We start from the raw sequence: 17,449 nt of genomic DNA on the forward strand, positions 1-17,449 counted from the left end.
ATTTTTAACACTGCAAGTATCAACTTGGCTGTCCCGTGATGTAAATGACTTGCTGAGGGGAAAGAAAACAAGCCAGCTCTGCCTCGCTCTTGAGACTAGACTTTCCAGTCTCTGGTAATGCAGCACGTTTAGTTTTCACTGTGCTGCCTGTCCAGTTTAGACTGTAAGCTCTGTGGGAAAATGGCCAATGCTTCTGTTTGCTATACAGGGCTGAGCACACAAGTGGGGCTCAACAAATATTTATGCAGGCGTAGATTTGACTGGATGCTTTTACCCACAGAGTATAAAGTCCTTCTAGATGAAAGACACCGTATAAATGTAGGCCATTATTACGAATGGGTCGAATTTTGGGCCAATTATACAGACTTGTGAGTGGGCGGAGGGTTGGTTTAAACAAGGAGAGCTGCTTATGAAAGAGCTTCAGGAAATGACACTGCAGATTTCATAAATGAAGAACAAATGCATCCCTCCCAATTATAGCATATGAACAGATGGCCAGAGGGCTGTTCTACAGTAGGAGCCACTTATTAACGATGTTGTTCTTCAAGGGAATTGTTTCAAGAAACGTTTTTTGTTTTGTTTTGTTTATCATTTAAAATGAAGGAACTTTATCATGTGCGTCCAGGCAGGCAGCTCCCACATAGGATTTTGCTTTCTGCACCATTAGGAGGTGTGGCTGATCTCAAAGTTGGTATCAATAAAGTAGATTTACAAGTGGAAACACAAAGGGTCAGATTTTAAAAGGTATTTATGTGCCTAAAGATGCAGATAAATGCTTCTGAAAATCCCATTAAGTGACTATCTGCATCTTTAGGTGTCTGCATAACTTTAAAACTTTGGTACAAAGAGCCATTTTATACCTATTACATTGTACTCTGGTCCAATTTCTTGTCGGCTATATTTTAACTGTACAACACAGTACAGAGATTGGTTATTTATTTCTACTGAGACTCCAGTCAAAACAGGGAACAAATCACCATCGAATTACCTATGACTGCTCTGTGGAAAAGGTTTCCATGTAGCAGTTCCATCTTCAGTGGCTTCATTCACAAATGGGTTGATGATGTAGTGAGAGAGTCCTAAATAAACACTGGTAATGTGTGGGGGGAGCCAGGGTGAGGGGAGGTTGCAAATTGTAATTGGATTCCAGGCCTATGGAAAAGTCAGTGCAGGTGGCATTTAGCAAGTAAATAAGGCCCGGGAGGGTAATCATGGGCCCAGTCCAACAGTCTGTACTCAGGCAAAACCCCTGAGTTTTTAAATCAATTTGCCTGTCCAAGGATGACAGGATTGGGCCCTTTGCGAGCCTCTTGTCAAAGGGCTCAGCCAGGACGCCTTCAAGCACATAAATATTTTCAAAATCCTTTTTCTTTCTTTCTTAAACATTTAGTTAATTATCTACTGGGGTTTTTTATGTGGAAAAAAATGCTGTCTGGTTTAATTAATGTTCTGAGCCCTGCAGCTATTGTAAGTTTCACAGCATGGGACTCCAGAGCAACTGCCTAATGGAAAGAAGTGTTGATGCATCAATACATTGCCTTCTGTGGAGAAAAATGAACAGTGTAAAGTCTGGTTGAAGCAGGGAGATATGTTGTTTCAACAAACTAAGGAACAGGAGGAAGGAGCAAAAAGAGTGGATCATGAAAAGTGTAAAATAGATTAAAAACTGGTGACAGTGTCCACAAAGGCAATGTAAAAGTATAGCTGTATTCAAAAAAGAATTAGACAAGTTCATGGATAGGTCCATCAGTGGCTATTAGCCAAGATGATCAGGGATGCAACTCCATGCTCTGGATGTCCCTAATTCTCTCGACTACCAGAAACTGGGACTGGATGATGGGATGGATCACCTGATCATTGCCTTGTTCTGTTCATTCCCTATGAAGCATCTGGCACTGGCCACTGTCAAAAAGCAGGCTACTGGGCTAGATGAACCATTGATCTGATCTAGTATGGCTGTTCTTAAATGTACTTTCTAGGATCACAGCTGAGCAACAGCACAAATCCTGTATGTACAGGCTGAGATTTTCAAAGGCACCTAGGGGATTTAGAGCCCAGCTCCCATTAATGAGTAATGCAGCCTCTAAGTACTCTATTTGGCTTTGAAAATCTATGAGACTGGTAGCTCCAGCAAAGTCATTGGATCATAGAATCATAGATGTTTAGGGTTGGAAGAGACCTCAGGAGGTCATCTAGTCCAACCCTCTGCTCAAAGCAGGACCAACACCACTAAATCATCCCAGCCAGGGCTTTGTCAAGCTGGGCCTTAAAAACCTCTAAGGATGGAGATTCCACTACCTCCCTGGGAAACCCATTCCAGTGCTTCACCTCCTTCCTAGTATAATAGTGTTTCCTAATATCCAACCTAGAACTCCTCCACTGCAACTTGAGACCACTGCTCCTTGTTCTGTAATCTGTCATCACTGAGAACAGCCGAGCTTCATCCTCTTTGGAACCCCCCTTCAGGTAGTTGAAGGCTGCTATCACATCCCCCCTCACTCTTCTCTTCTGCAGACTAAACAAGCTCAGTTCTCTCAGCCTCTCCTCGTAAGTCATGTGCCCCAGCCCCCTGATCATTTTTGTTGCCCTCCGCTGGACTCCCTCCAATTTGTGCACATCCTTTCAGTAATGGGGCCCCCAAACTGGATGCAGTACTCCAGATGTGGCCCCACCAGTGTCAAATAGATGGGAATAATCACTTCCCTCAATCTGCTGGCAATACTCCTACTAATGCAGCCCAATATGTCATTAGCCTTCTTGGCAACAAGGTCACAGTGCTGGCTTATACCCAGCTTCTCATCCACTGTAATCCCCAGGTCCTTTTCTGCAGAACTGCTGCCTAGCCAGTCAATCCCCAGCCTGTAGCAGTGCATGGGATTCTTCCATCCTAAGTGTAGACTCTGCACTTGTCCTTGTTGAACCTCATTGGATTTCTTTTGGCCCAATCCCCAAATTTGTCTAGGTCACTGTGGACCCTATCCCTACCCTCCAGCGTATCTACCTCCCCCGCCAGCTTAGGGTCCAGTTGACTTCAGGGCTCACAGAGCGAGACCCAACAAGTGCAACACGGGTTAAAAGGAGGGATTAACTTCCATCACACAGCCCTGGCTCTCTAGGGGACACTGCACCAGCAGTCCTACAGAGGATCTAACCCTCTGAGCAATCACATCTCGTAGGCAGAGGTCTTCTCAATCCAGCAACTGGGAAGAGGCTGGTCCTCCTTGGAACCAAGGCACTCCTGCATAGTGCCATCACTTCGTTTTGAAGGCCTGCTTCTTTAATGAGGTGAGGCCACCTGTGCATGCCTCCATCTAGGACAGAGTTATTTTTCCTTCCTCCCCATGGGTATATACACCCTGTCACATACAGCTTCCAAGTTGAAACCATGAGTGACCAGTAGAAAATACTGGGCATTAGTAATACAAATTCCATTAGAAATGGTAGGGCCCTAATTTCCAGAACTCTGCAGGGAAAATGCATTTCTTGAGAGACCAAGCAAAGGGCATGTCAAATTAAACTAATACAAATGCTAGCCAACTCCCCCGGCCCCCCGCCCCAGTAAAAAACCACCCTACATCTTCTTATAATTGAAGGCCCTTGTATCCATTATCAAACAATAACTTTTGCAACTAATGTGACAAGAAAGAGGAACATACAACTCAAACTAAATGTGACTCTGTCAGGAGTTCCACTTTTTTAAAAAACTAAGGAACATCTCTTAAACAGTGAGAAAACATGAATGACAAGAATATGAAACTTATTGGCACAAAAAGTTCATTCATTCTTTCAAAGCCTATAAGAGAGTCAATGGGATACAGTCAAAATCAAGATCAATCATCCAGTTCTCAAATAGTGTCAATGAAGACACCTTGCAGCAATGTATTCAGATTCTGAAAATTATCTTATTTTGTGGTACAGAAAATCAAAGATCTCTGGCGGTTGGAAATGCCTTGTGGCACATTGGTTATAGAGTGCAGGGAAGACTTTTATGTAACTGGCTGTCAGTAATATTTTAAATCATTAAGATTGTTAAAAGAAGATATGCCTAGCATGATCTTTAAATGGGAAGGATTAATCTCTGGAACTATTTCTTTTATATAAGAATGTAATAACATAAGAATGGCCGTATTGGATCAGATCAAAGATCCAGCTAGCCCAGTATCCGGTCTTCTGATAGTGGCCAATGCCAGGTTCTTCAGAGGGAACGAACAGAACAGGTTTGCCAAACAGTTTAAACACGGGTGGGATAGCTTAGTAGTTTGAGCATTGGCCTGCTAAACTCAGTATTGTGAGCTCAATCCTTGAGGGGGCCATTTAGGGATCTGGTCAAAAATCTGTCTGGGGATTGGTCCTGCTTTGAGCAGGGGAGTTGGAGTAGGTGACCTCCTGAGGTCCCTTCTAACCCTGACATTCTATGAGAGGCAAGGGTCACCATACCTTCTCATCCTGGCTAATAGCCATTGATAGACCTATCCTCCATGAACTTATCTAATTCTTTTTTGAACCCTGTTATAGTTTTGGTCTTTTCAACATCTTCTGGCCCTTTCTTTGCCTATTTGCATACTCTTTCTTTTTGTCAGGATCTAAAGGTCATCCATTCAAACTGATGTTTTTTATTGGTCCCATTGTGCATTCTTAATCAGCTGGAAACCTCTTTGTCTTTTCCCATGGAAGATGCCAGAAAAGAATCATACAAGGCTTTAAAATAGCAAAAGGATGATGAATTAATGCATAGTTATTGCAACAGGCACATTTATTTATAAGCGAGTATCTACAAGCTTTCCAGGTTTCTCCAGTGCCTGCTTTCTTCTATCTGCTGCACTGAGGACTTTCTTCCTTGGGCCCAGCTGCATTTGTATGCTCAGTAGGTCTTCATTGGAGCATAGCATGAGGGCATCTAAATCAATCTTTTCTCTCATGAAGACAGGAACAAACTCATTCAGATTCTGTGATGCCAGAAATACCTCAAGAGGGGTGCTCTCAGTTTCATCATCATCCCATCCAATTTCATCCTCATTCCAAGGGACATCAAAATCATTTTCAGTATCTAGCTCACTTGCGCTCTCAGCCCTTTCATGCCGAAAAAGCTCAGTTGGCATTTTAAAACTTATTTCTTCTTTCTCTGAGAACATCTCTTCAGCATTTATCCCTGCAGACAAATTCCGTCTAAACACAATATTGCCAAGACCTGGCCGTTTGAAAATGGACACATGCTCCTGCTCGCCATCATCTTCAGAAATATTTTTCCCTTTAAAGTCATTACATAATTCATCCTCATCTTTTTCACTGAATACATCCATCACCGTAGTTCGCCCAGCCCTGTCATCTTCTTGGCCATTGCTTTGTGATTCCTGATCACCTGTGTTTTCATCTTTCTTTATTGCCTTCATCCTGAAGGTGTCCTTCAGATTTTTGGGGAAAGAGCCCAATGTATTTGGAATAAAGAAATTGGACAGCTTTGTCCTGGAGGCTGTTGCACTGGTAGAACTCATTGATCCAAACTTTTCTTTGTTAAAATTCCTGGTCATTTCGTTTTGGTGTTTCTCTTGGCGCTTTTCACATTCTTTGATTTGTTTCTCAGCGTTCCTCGGGGCCTGGGCTTTGAGTTTGGCGACTCTTTTGGGATTCATTACACTCTGTTCGGTAGCAGCTTTGTCTAGCATTCTGACACATTCATGCTGGTCCCTGCTGGCAGCTGCATCCAGAGGAGTGCGCAGATCGTTATCCAGGGCAAATATATTGGCACCGAAGTTAATCAAGAATGAGACACAGTGAATGTGACCATTAGAAGCTGCATGATGGAGAGGTGTGTTCCCCCAGATGTCACATTTGTCAGGGTCACCGCTGAAAAGCAAAATAGGAGTAAGGTGGGCATGTCAAAACACAGCTCAAACATAGCACTCAATGCAATGGGAATGAACTGTGATCCAGGGCCAAATTCAGTCCTGCTGTAACTGGATGCAGCTCTGCTGAAGACAAGTGGGTGCAACTCCACTGTCTTTAATGGTGTTGCACCTGCTTAGTCCAGGGCTGAACATGGCTGGATGTGTGGCCTGAGCTCTAATCCCAGCGCTGACACCAACTCCCTCTGTGGTGCTGAGAAAACTCTTAGGGCTAGAACATGATGTGGACTACAGGCCCACATAGGCATAAGAACTGTCCTTTGTACCCTGGCATGGGGTTCCCAGATCTTCACTGCAGGCACTCCATGCTTGTTCACTAACTCCCTGGAGCAGAGGGGTGGGAAGTGGGTGAGGGCATGCTGCACCTGCCAACAAGCCAGCTAGTATGACTGAGGAGGTGTCATATCTCATGTAGGCCAACAACAAATTACCATCTCCCTCTCCAGCCAAGGAGAAGGTGTTCAGGAATGGTGTTTCAGATGGGCATCTCAGAGAGTTTTACCATTGATTTCAATGGAAGGAGGATCAGACCCTAGCTTCAGTGAAATCTTAGCCCCATTGAAGTCAATGGCAACATTTTCATTGAATTCAATGAGACCAGGATTTCACTCAAAATGTTTTTAAGAATTATTGATGAGCCTTTCCTTTTGAATGTAAGATGCAGGCACAATGGGTGGAGACTACTGTATTCCACTGCCTCAATAAATACTTACAGTCTCCATGGAAGCAACTTGATTGATAATTAATAGGTAAAGTATTAGGAGCAAAGCCCTGACGCTAGACATTTGTCTTCTCTGCAATTAAATATAGTTCAGAGAGAAGCTATCCTTTTTCTTCAACTCCTTTGTTCTTCTTAAACTGTTTTTGCCCCTGGGTTTTTAAAAGAAGAAACCCGTCTGAAAATAAAATTGTCATATCCATTCCTTTTAATTTAAAGCCAGAGAGAAGTATAGTTTCTCTCTGCTTCTTGCATTAATTTCACACAATCCTGATGTCTATAGATTAGAATAAACTGGCATCTTTTCTCTCATTTCAGGAAGACTTAAATGATATTATCAGTGGCTCAAAAGATAACTCAATTTTGTGCGTCCTTTTACCAGTGTGTCACTCTTTTTCACAGATTTTAAAGTTCAGAGCCTGGTTCACCTAATGTGAATGAAAGAGATCGTATCATCACAAAATCTCCAGCGGGCATTAATCTCTGGCATCAAATGTCACTGGAAGAGATGCTTTAAATGATTCACCGTTAAATTCTAAGTTATTTATTCAGCCCCCATTACCATGGTATCTGAGCACCTCACAACTTCTAGTGTATCCTCACAACCCTGTGACATAGGACAGTGTTACCACCCCCATTTTACAGCAAGGGAACTGGAGTACAGAGAGACTAAATGACTTGCCCTTTTTCCCCCAGGGAAGCATGAGGTGAAGTAGGGAATTAAACCCAGTAAGATTAGCATCCCTACTAGGCCATCCTTTCTCTCATTGTCATGTGTATTAAAACCGTGGTTGCCTATGTCCATAATTGTAGCCGTCGATCATTTGTAATTATTTTCCCTTCTGATGCCTTCTATCCTAGCATCTCAAAGCACTTTGCAAACTAGGTTTTGATTCTAACTCAGCTCAATGGGACAATGGATAAAATTAGGCATGTGTTTATGGGTTTGCCCTCCTTGGGTTCTCTTGCACTCCTGGGCACGAGGAAGCAATGGGCCTGATAACTCAAAGGAAGCCGATTCTCCCAGTCACTGGGGTTGCAAATAGGGGAAAAGCTTTCTTGGTTTCTCCTTCCCTTGTGCTGTACACAAAGGCCAGGCACAATCTGGCCCTTCGTGACTGTGAGGGCAAAGTGCAATGTAGATGACAATGTCTCCTTATTACTGTGGTTTTGTTTTACGTTAGAATGAATACGTTCCAAGCTTCAAAGCCTGAAAATCTGCAGCCATTCTGAGGAAAAACTTCCACTGTCAGAAAACTGCAGAAAGCTGCTCTGCTTCGAGGATAAGAGGATTTTATTAAAAATAATAGCTACCAAGAAAATGCCATCTGACTGGATCCTCGTTTTAAAACCTTCCAAAATGCAGCATTTCCCAGAGACCCAAATGGAGATTTTTCAGACTAGAATAGTGTCTCTTTGAGTCACTGTGGACTACCTACAAAATCAGGGAATCTCAGATTAAAATGGATGATGAGTTCCTGAAAGCTGTAACTACTGTTTGAGGCTCTCAATGGCAACAGCAGCCCGAAGTTGTCCTGTCTCAAGCTGATTTGAATGAAAAAGATTTAAGATTAAAAAAGAAGAGAGAAAACAGTCTTGTGGGAGTTTGGATGCTCTGTGACACATGCCCTAATTTACACATCATACATGGGACATTGGAACCTAGGAAAATATAATCTTATCTTCTTTTTCTCTGTTAGTTGCTCCTTCTCTTCTATCTTCTAAACATTGTGGGTCAAAAATTCAGCTGCTGTAAACTGATGTAGCTCTGCTGACTTCAGTAACTTCAACAGAGCTATGTCAATATACAGCAGCTCAGGATCTATTTTTGCGTCTCCTAAGGTAATCGCAGTAACCACACAGTTTATAGGTCTTCTTTATGGATAATAAGGTAATTACTACTGCCACACCTAAGATCAATGAGCAAAGAGGAACCTCTAGCTGTTACGCTTTACCATGCACAGAACCCATTTGCATTCTGTAGTTTACATTCTGTCTTTAAGAAAAAGACAAAATATGTTTAAACAACCATTCATTTTTTCATTGGTTTTCTGATCTTCCCTGTGGTTTATTGTACCCTATATGAAAGAACAGATTGATTTAATTTCCCTCTCATACTAGAAAGAACATTTGTTTCAATGGGACCCAGCACAGGAAAAGAAAAAAGTATCCTCTGGTGAATCTTATTGCAGGATCAAAGCCTAAAAGACAGACTCAGAGGAGACAGAATACAGTGGATAATCTAGAGGAGGGAATGACTTTTTATGTTATTTTTCGCTATTTGTACATTTAGTAATTAGAATTAGAAATATTACTGCTACCAAGTACCAAAGTAGAGAAAGCTCCTGGAGGAATACTCTATATTTAATTCCTTTTCAGTCTGCAGGAAGCCTAACTAAAACTCCAACAACAGCTCTGAATGCTATCCAGGCATTACGACTGTTTCTAAAACTACGAACAGCAGAGAAATCATAATTTTGTGTTCAGCCCTCTCTAACACACAATTCTGGTTTCCTTCTGAAAATCACCGTGAGACGGCTAGGTATTTACATTTACAAAATATCTGTGCTTTGGAAACAAGGGGCATTAACATTTTGATAAACTGTATTATTTGCTGCTGTTGACTTCTCAAGGAGGGATTTCTCTGCTGAGCCAGTTTCTAAGGAATATTAAAACAAAGGGTGTGACCCCCACCACTGAAGTCAATGGCCAATCTCCTGTTGTCTTGAAGTGTTAATTGTGGAAGCTGCTCCATGAAGGCAGCCGCCTGTAGCCCCATTGACTTCAATGGGGCTCAACAGGAATACAGGAGTCTGTTCACCCAGAGCAGTTTACAGGATCAGGGCCTAAGGCTGCATAACTGAAATGAAGAAGCTACTGAAACCAGGTATAAAACAAACTACAAATATTGGTTTAAATGTTAAGTCCCATTCCCACCACCACCACCATAACCCCAGTGTCACATTCAAGTCAATTAGAGAAGGAATGATCTGTTTGCTTCACAATTTGCATTAATGGAAGCCAACTACTAGCTATAATTTTGTCTGGCAGGCTTTGGGAGACTAAGCACTGCTATGCTTACCCTCTCCTACATATGACTTCCACTGCCTCCAGGTACCCATGGTAAGCTGCCAAGAGGGTGGGTGTCATTCCGTCTTCATCTGAGGTATTGAGATCTTTTCTGGTGGCTTCTTTCAACAGATCCAGGTTGCCATCCGCGGCTGCTTTATGATACCTGGTCGACATTTCCAATAGCTCCCAGGTCCCTGAGGCTGTGTCTCTCACTCTGAATTACAGCTGAGATGCACAGCTGCACTTCCGCTACCAGGATAGTTAATTAATAATTACAAGCTGAGACGTCAGCTTTAGCAGGATAGAAATGAGAAGGCAAAGTTCATCCCCATAGAACTTGTCCAGATCTCTGCATAGTTAATGCGGCAGCTGTGCAAATAGGTGTCTTGGTTTTCCAGAAGGATGACTGTGCCATTTGCCATTAACTCCAGTATTCTACATCTGAAAGGCATGTGGATTTTGTTCATCTACCATTGTCCCTCCTCCCTTTTTTATAATATGGGGTGAAATTCTGACTACACTGAAGTTAAAGGAAACTTTGCCATTGACTTACATGGGGCCAGGCTTTCACCATTGGTGTTAAGACGAATCTCGATTTTGACAGGTGAAATACTGGAGGAAGAAGAATACCTTAGACTGGGCAGCATTTGCCATTACCATTTTGTAGCAGAAGCTGAGGAGAACTAAAAGAAGATTGAGTAATAAAATGCCTCCTTATCATCTATCCTGGTCATGATCAACACACTTGCCATTTGACGTATTTTCTCCCCTTACTGTTTTCTATATTTAATTTGCACTTGACAGAATCCAAATGCAATAATTAGGAACAACAGTATTTGACACAGTGAGCCTTTTACTATTTATTATGTTCCCAGGAAGAGTAGTGGTAGCAATTATAAACATGGCATTTTAGGTGAGTGAGGAGTCTAATTACTGACTGCAGTAAACCCTCATTCATTTCCCACAATGCATACCACATAATTCAGTGAGGCCTCTGCACAGGTTTTTTTTTTTTTTTTTCCCCTCCAGATGCTGGTTAGGAGCGCTTCAAGAGATGAACTTTTCATATGTTTTCCTATATGGAGAAAGAGAATTGGACCAGACTGATCCTGTAAGGGCATGGTCCATCCTCTGGTGCCCCAGAAACCTCTCAGACTCTTAAGTAAGTGGCAACTTTGTGTGAATTTATTTATATCACTACCACCAATACAGTCATGCAGCAAAGTATTTACAGTACTTCTTTCCCTTTCCCACAGCGCCAGGGAGGAACTGCAGTCTCCCTTTTTCAATATATTAGCACTTACTAGATTCAGCTAGCTAAGGTCCTCACTCCCTTCCTGTCTCTTCTTTTATACCTCTTGGTTGATGGCTAACTGATTCATCAGCCCTGCCAGCCTGATTAGCTAATTAACTGTATATCCCCAATCAGCCTTCTCTGGGAGAACTAATTAGTGCCTAAAAATCAGAGTGCTGGGTCACTGTTAACTCCCAGCACTCTGCCACACACCTCCCTCCCTCGCTTGCTGAATGCTGAGGTTCCTTTTCCCTGACACCTGCTCTTCTTTAGAGGAGGCACCAGGTATTTTTTTCCTGGTTTGCCCTCAGGATGGTTATCCTGCCTCCACCCACTAAACTCACACTTTATGGGCGGGGGATGTGCCCGTAATTCTGTTTCAGATCACTGGTCTTCACACCAGGGGCAATTCAGGGATCTAGTTTCCTCCCCTTTACCCTCATTCTTTTGGGGCAGGGCAAGTCCTAGCCCTCCATCATCTCATTTTCCTATGGCCCCTCATTCTTCTAGTCCTACCAATGTGTCTTGGGGTTCCTCCTCTCAAGGCCCTGGTAGTGAACGTTCTGTGGACAGCCTACCCTCCTCCAATACTTTCCGGTTTCCTTTTCCTCTGATGCCTGCTTGGCCAGTTCTTCCTTTTCTCCACTTTCTCCTCACAAATGTTCATCCCCCTCTTTCACCCCGTTTTGTATCCTATCATCTAGGGTTCTCCAACTCCCCTACTTCGAGCCCTTTCTCTCTATTCGGTGGCAGCTCATTTCCCTTCTTTCATGGGCTTTGGGTGCCTATTTTCTTACTGAAGGGGGGTCCAGTCCATCCCTGAGAGTACTGGATCAGGACACCTATCCACACCATCAACCCTTTTTCCATCTGACCTTTCCCTAGATCTCCAGGAGTATCTCAGCCATTGTCAGGGTAGTTAAGCACTGGAATAAATTGCCTAGGGAGGTTGTAAAATCTCCATCACTGGAGATTTGTAAGAGCAGGTTAGACAAACACTTGTCAGGGATGGTCTAGATAATACTTAGCCCTGTCATGAGTGCAGGGGACTGGACTAGATGACCTCTTGAGGTCTCTTCCAGTTCTTTGATTCTATGATCCTATGCTTACTGGGTCATTCATAGATAAAAAGAGCCAGCAGTATCCAGTGAAGAAAAAAAATTGACCTGTCTCAAGAAATGTTGATGCCAAACATTAAAATTACATACTGTGGCATACATGGCATATGGCGTCATACAGCTATTGTTTGTCTTTTCCACATTTAGCTCAGAAGCAGGGGAAGCAGTGAACACAGCCACTGGCAAATGAAATAAATTTATATAAAGTATCTGGTGAGAAAACTATTACTGGTGATGATGTTATTTGCCCATGGAGACTGAGACAGGGGCTGCCCATGTGAGTGGATTTGTGTTCTGAGCTAGGGCTCGATGAACCTTGTCGTGCCCTGATCCAGGTATACAGTAAGTGCACGGTATGAGAGATGAGGCACTGTCTAGTGTGGGCCGGAATTTTAAATTGTTAGCTGCATCCCTTCATTGCCTTAAAACTAGGGAGTTACAAAATAATATTTTCTGTATGGGTCTCCAAAATTATTGGTTTCTATTATAAAGATAAATGTAGTGGCTCCTATAGCACAAAACACTGATCTCTGAGTAATCTCTCAGAATGAAAAGACCCACTTTTGTTAAGAATGTTAATCCAACGAAACAGGTTTTTTCTTGCAAATTTTAATTGGAGGCAAAGCAAAACCTGCTTCAAAAAGAAAGAAACTACAGGATTTCACAAGCCTTATAGTTATTTATGTCACAAAAACAGGCAGCACAAAAAAATCAAACAAAAACTTCATTTAGTTCTAAAACCCTGGTGTTTGGTAGTCTTTATTTTTGTCGCCCTTCTAAAAACTTCAGCTTAAAATGTAATAAATGATTCAATGTCAAATAATGAGCTGATTTTTTCAGCCTACAAGGAGATTTTTCTTCTTAGAGGAGAGCTCAAAACTATGAACATTTTAAGGCTCCTGAACGATTAGAATGAAGCTTTTCTTTTTGTGCTGAAAGGAAGTTCCAAACCTTTCCACTTCAAATTGAAATGTCTTACCAGGCGCAGGAGAAACTCTGCTGCTGTTGTACGTGTCGTTGTAAACTAATGGATTATTTAACTAACAGTTTTCATCTGTGATTGGATTTCTCAACATCCACGATTATTGTTCTCCTATTTTCTTCCAAGGTCAGAGTTTAAATAAAATATAGGCAGATAGACATACTGTTCGGATTTTAAGACCACAGAACGATTTGTTAGTAATTTTATTCACAACAGTTCCAGACAGTTCAGAGCCTTGTTTTTCTTTATGCCTCAGAGAAAGACAGGCTGTTGTGCCATCTGTTTTGCATGAGCTATTATCTAGCACACCGTTTCCTGACTGCACCTTCTATGCATGGTAACTGCAGTATGGTAAAACTACAGGAGGAGGAAGCAAGTGTGTCCCCTCTGCTTGTCTAATAAAATGCACTGCTACTAATAGGCTCAGAGATGAATGAATCCAATCACCCAGGGTAATTGCGGCTACACGATTTGACGATGACAACAGCAGCTGCTAACAACAGCAAGAGCTCAGTCCTCCAGTCCTTACACAAGCAAAACTCCCACTGCAGTCCCCAATGAACTTTTAATGGTGCCTCAGCTGGTGCCTGGGTCAGTTCTCTCCCGACCGTCTCCCCTCTGGGCTCCCAGTGAGGGGTTTGAGAGCACAGAGCAGGAGAATGTGGTCATGTGGACAAAGGCCCCCTCCTGCAATGATCTCCACTTCAGTGAAGTTAGTGGGGCGCTGTGCAGGCACAGGGGTCTGCTTGTGCACAGCTCATTGCAGGATTGCGGGAGCTGATGCCAGCACTCACAAAGCCCCATCCATTTTCTACTCAACCATGCTCCTGATACTCACAAGAGCATATATAGGGGCTTTTGTAGAGCCAGAGGGAATGGAGGAGTGTGATCCCACTTAGATTTATCTTCCCTCCAACCAACGATATTTGTTCCTGCTGTTAGTACTTAGGAGCAAAGGACATGATCTGTTCTTTTGCTTTTTGCATTCCTGAATTTCAACTCCTCTCAGCAGATTCATTCCCCGCCCTGATAACTTCAGTAGCGCAAACAGCACTGAATAGAAAGAGAACGTTGCCCTTCTTGCCATCTGAAATTCTAGCCTCCTATTAATGTCTGACATAAACTGACATTCAGGGCCCACAGAAAACTGTGCCCATGCTCAGAGGAGCTGAATTTTCCCGAATTGCTAATTCACTGCCTTCAGTGAGTTCGGGTGGCCAGAGCTAGCCTGGGACAATGACATTTTTCCAAAGTCAGAAAATCAAAGCGAAAAAGACAAAAGCTGAAGAGTGGGAGATGTGCCAGCCTGCCACAATGGAAGTGATATTATTACAGGGCCGGCTTTAGGAACTGCAGGGCCCGATTTGAATACCCGGGAGCGGTCCGGGGCTTTGGCGGCACTTCGGTGGAGAGAAGTCCTTCACTCCCTCTGGACCCCCCACTGCCAAAGTGCTGCTGAAGACCCAGATCGCCGCCGAGTATGTAAAACAAATTTAAAAATTAGGCACAGGTGCTGGGCCCTCTTAAGCATAGGGCCCGATTCCGGGGAATCTGGGGAATCGGCCTGAAGCCAGCCCATCAGATAATAACAGGGCTTAGATACTGCAGGGATGAATACTATAGAAGACCCTAAACTAGATGGCAAATATTTATATAGTTTAATTCCTGAATTAATTATTTTTCCTACTGAGCTCAGAAACTAATTATTCTTTCATGTTTCTACAATCCTAGTGGGTTGAATTTAATTTTCTGAGAAGAGGAATGGTGGTTGTTTTCTGTAGTTTAAGTAGCACATTTTAAATCCAGAAATATAATAAAGCAACTATTTATTATCTTACCATATTGTTGGTTAATCGTCTTCTAAAAACTCATAAGCTAAAAGGCTGAGACAATGAGCTTCTGGTGCTGCAGGTCCCTCTAGGTTATATTTCTTTCCTTCTGTGCTTCTTATACATTGAGTGGTCCAGCCCTGCCCTAAGCTAACATGAGCTTTCTATTCAGTTTATAACCTGCTGCTAGACATCCAGAAGCCACCCAGATCCAATAAGATCCCTAGGCTGTGAAATGTAGCAGTAAAAGGAAGGCACGTCCCTCAGTTAAAGGATCAGGATCATCTCTACCGCCTTTTCCTGTTGTTTCCCCCAAAAATACCAGCATCACCTTTGTCTTACCTAGATTGAGCTTCAACCTGCTAGCTTTCCTGCTAGCTCAGTCTCTCCTTGACTTCCAGGGACTTTGAGTCAGGCCTTGGGGAATCGAGTGGGTGTAACATTGTACAATTTGGCCCTAAACTGGAAATATCAGACATATAATTCAGAGACAAGGTGGCAAATCTGTCTCACCTTTTGTGACTTACCATTCCAGGGATCTCAAAAAAGTTTACTTCTTACCAAAAATGGGCCAAATGCTAGGTCAACCAATGTCAATAGCACATTCCCATTTACTTTATTGCTACTAAGATTAGCCTGTATCTGATCTAATCTATTTTAGGATTTTAGATAGTACCCGTTGCCATAATATGTAGTGGGTAATCTAGGCACTCTATGTTCTGCCTCGCCTTTCCATGCCCACTTGACATAGTAGTGTGTGACAGTGTTAACTCTGAGTTTCCCATTATCTCATATAGACAATTAACAATTACCTTAAAGGAACATTGTCAAATAATGTAGGTTCCCAAACTAGCTACAATATCACCGTGTGCTGGTGCTATACCAGCTCTTCTGTGCAGAACACTGGTGACAAGCAAATACACTGCCAGTTGCCTGCTACCATTTATTATCCTAGTGACCAATGCTTTGGTGCCCATCAGTGTCTGGGACTACAGATCTTTCTTCCTTTTCAAACTGTTGTTCCTACCCATAATTCCGTATCTAGGGTGACCAGACAGCAAGTGTGAAAAATTGGGACAGGCAATGGGGTGTAATGGGCGCCTATAGAAGACAAAGCCCCAAATATCAGGACTGTCCCTATAAAATCAGGACGTCTGGTCACCCTAGCCGTATCAGAGGGTGAGGGCGTGCCATATGTGGCTGCAGGTTACAAGTCCTTAAGATCAGTTCTGAGTATGATTGTATAAACTGCAGAAAGAAAGCTACATAGATGTCGAAAGATACTTAGACCTTGAACAAAATACTTCACGATTCCCCCATGCACCAATTTAACATCCCACTCACTAATTACCATCTCTAATCTTAAAATTTTCTACAGTTCCTACAAGGAATCTCTCAATTTTCTGATCTCTGAGAAGTCCTGGTGAATTTGAGAACATCAGGAAAGCTGAAAGATAAAATAAATAACTCAGAGAGACTTATAGAAAGAAGGTGGCAATCAATATTGGTCTACTGATCACTGCAGGTAACTAGATAGCAGGAATCTCCTGGATCCTCTCTGGAGCTCTGACACTGACTTGTGACTCAATCCCTTCAGTAAAGTTAACGGCGAAAAACCCACTGTGGAAGTACAGAAAGAACTGACAGGGGTTTGTAGGGGATCTTAATGCATGACAGTCTCTGTCAGCAAGAGTTAGGCTAACTGTAACCCTAGTAACACGAGATTTGTAGAAGCAAGGATTGTGTGAGGCGAGTGGAAAAGAACTGTGTGAGAAGTTGTTTTTCGACCTTGTGTAGATAATACAATATGTAGACTGGCTTCTCTTAAGTGAGAAAAATAAGATAGCAGGATGGCCTATGTATAAACAAAATGCAGCTGTTGCTTATTATTGTCTGCATTATTGCTTGTTATTGTCTGTAACAAAGGTATAAATGCTTGCTGTAATTGTTTACCTGTGGAGAGACCTGTCCGGGACTGTGGCGACCCTGTGTCCTAGGGCACTTCCTCCCTCTATTGCAATTGCTGGAGAAATAATAAAGTATTTGATTTTGCTGCACCCAAACAAAAAGTGAGAACTGAGTTTTTTTCCAACGATCTGGGGGCTCGTCCGGGATGGCAACGCCTACTGAGACACAGGCAGCTGCTACGGATCGTTCCCCTTTGAACCCCATGGCGCCACAAGAGAGGTATGAGACCTTTTGAAATCTCTATTGGGGTGTCGTCGGAGGACTGTCCGTGGGGCCTTCTGTCTCTGTTGGGCTCACGCCATCTGAGCTTATTGACTGTGCAGCAAGATCAGATGCAGAGTGGTAGTGGGGAAAGGCTCCAACAAGGTTAGTTTATAGCAGTACTGGGGAACTGCTTGGTTGACCAACAAGGTAATGCACAGGGAAATGCATTAGGTAATGCATAGGGAAATGCATTACATATGTACCAGTTTTGAGGGACTTTTACCGCCTCAAGAGGGGTTGTCATACTGCCTCATGGTATTGGGTCCGGACATAAGGTACAGATGCATCGTGGTATTTGGAA

At 42.8% G+C, this 17,449-nt stretch overlaps 1 protein-coding gene across 1 annotated transcript; it reads right to left on the bottom strand.

Annotated features, from left to right (window-relative positions):
• Positions 1-4,757: 4,757 nt before the first annotated feature.
• Positions 4,758-9,867, bottom strand: ANKS4B (ankyrin repeat and sterile alpha motif domain containing 4B). Its single transcript, XM_032802139.1, has 2 exons — positions 9,704-9,867; positions 4,758-5,844 (listed from the first exon to the last, which is right to left on the bottom strand). Exons 1-2 carry the CDS (start codon positions 9,865-9,867, stop codon positions 4,758-4,760), a joined length of 1,251 nt encoding a protein of 416 aa, XP_032658030.1.
• Between the last annotated feature and the right edge of the window lie 7,582 nt (positions 9,868-17,449).

This window comes from Chelonoidis abingdonii, chromosome 9 (assembly GCF_003597395.2).
Source record: "Chelonoidis abingdonii isolate Lonesome George chromosome 9, CheloAbing_2.0, whole genome shotgun sequence".
In the NCBI taxonomy this organism is placed as follows: domain Eukaryota; kingdom Metazoa; phylum Chordata; order Testudines; family Testudinidae; genus Chelonoidis; species Chelonoidis abingdonii.

Bases quoted from the DNA above. Each gene is read 5' to 3' on its own strand.
- ANKS4B (XM_032802139.1), bottom strand. From the start codon at position 9,867: ATGTCGACCAGGTATCATAAAGCAGCCGCGGATGGCAACCTGGATCTG. The intron at 5,845-9,703 runs GTAAGCATAGCA...TTTGCTTTTCAG, and splicing joins GAAGTCATATGTAGGAGAGG to CGGTGACCCTGACAAATGTG.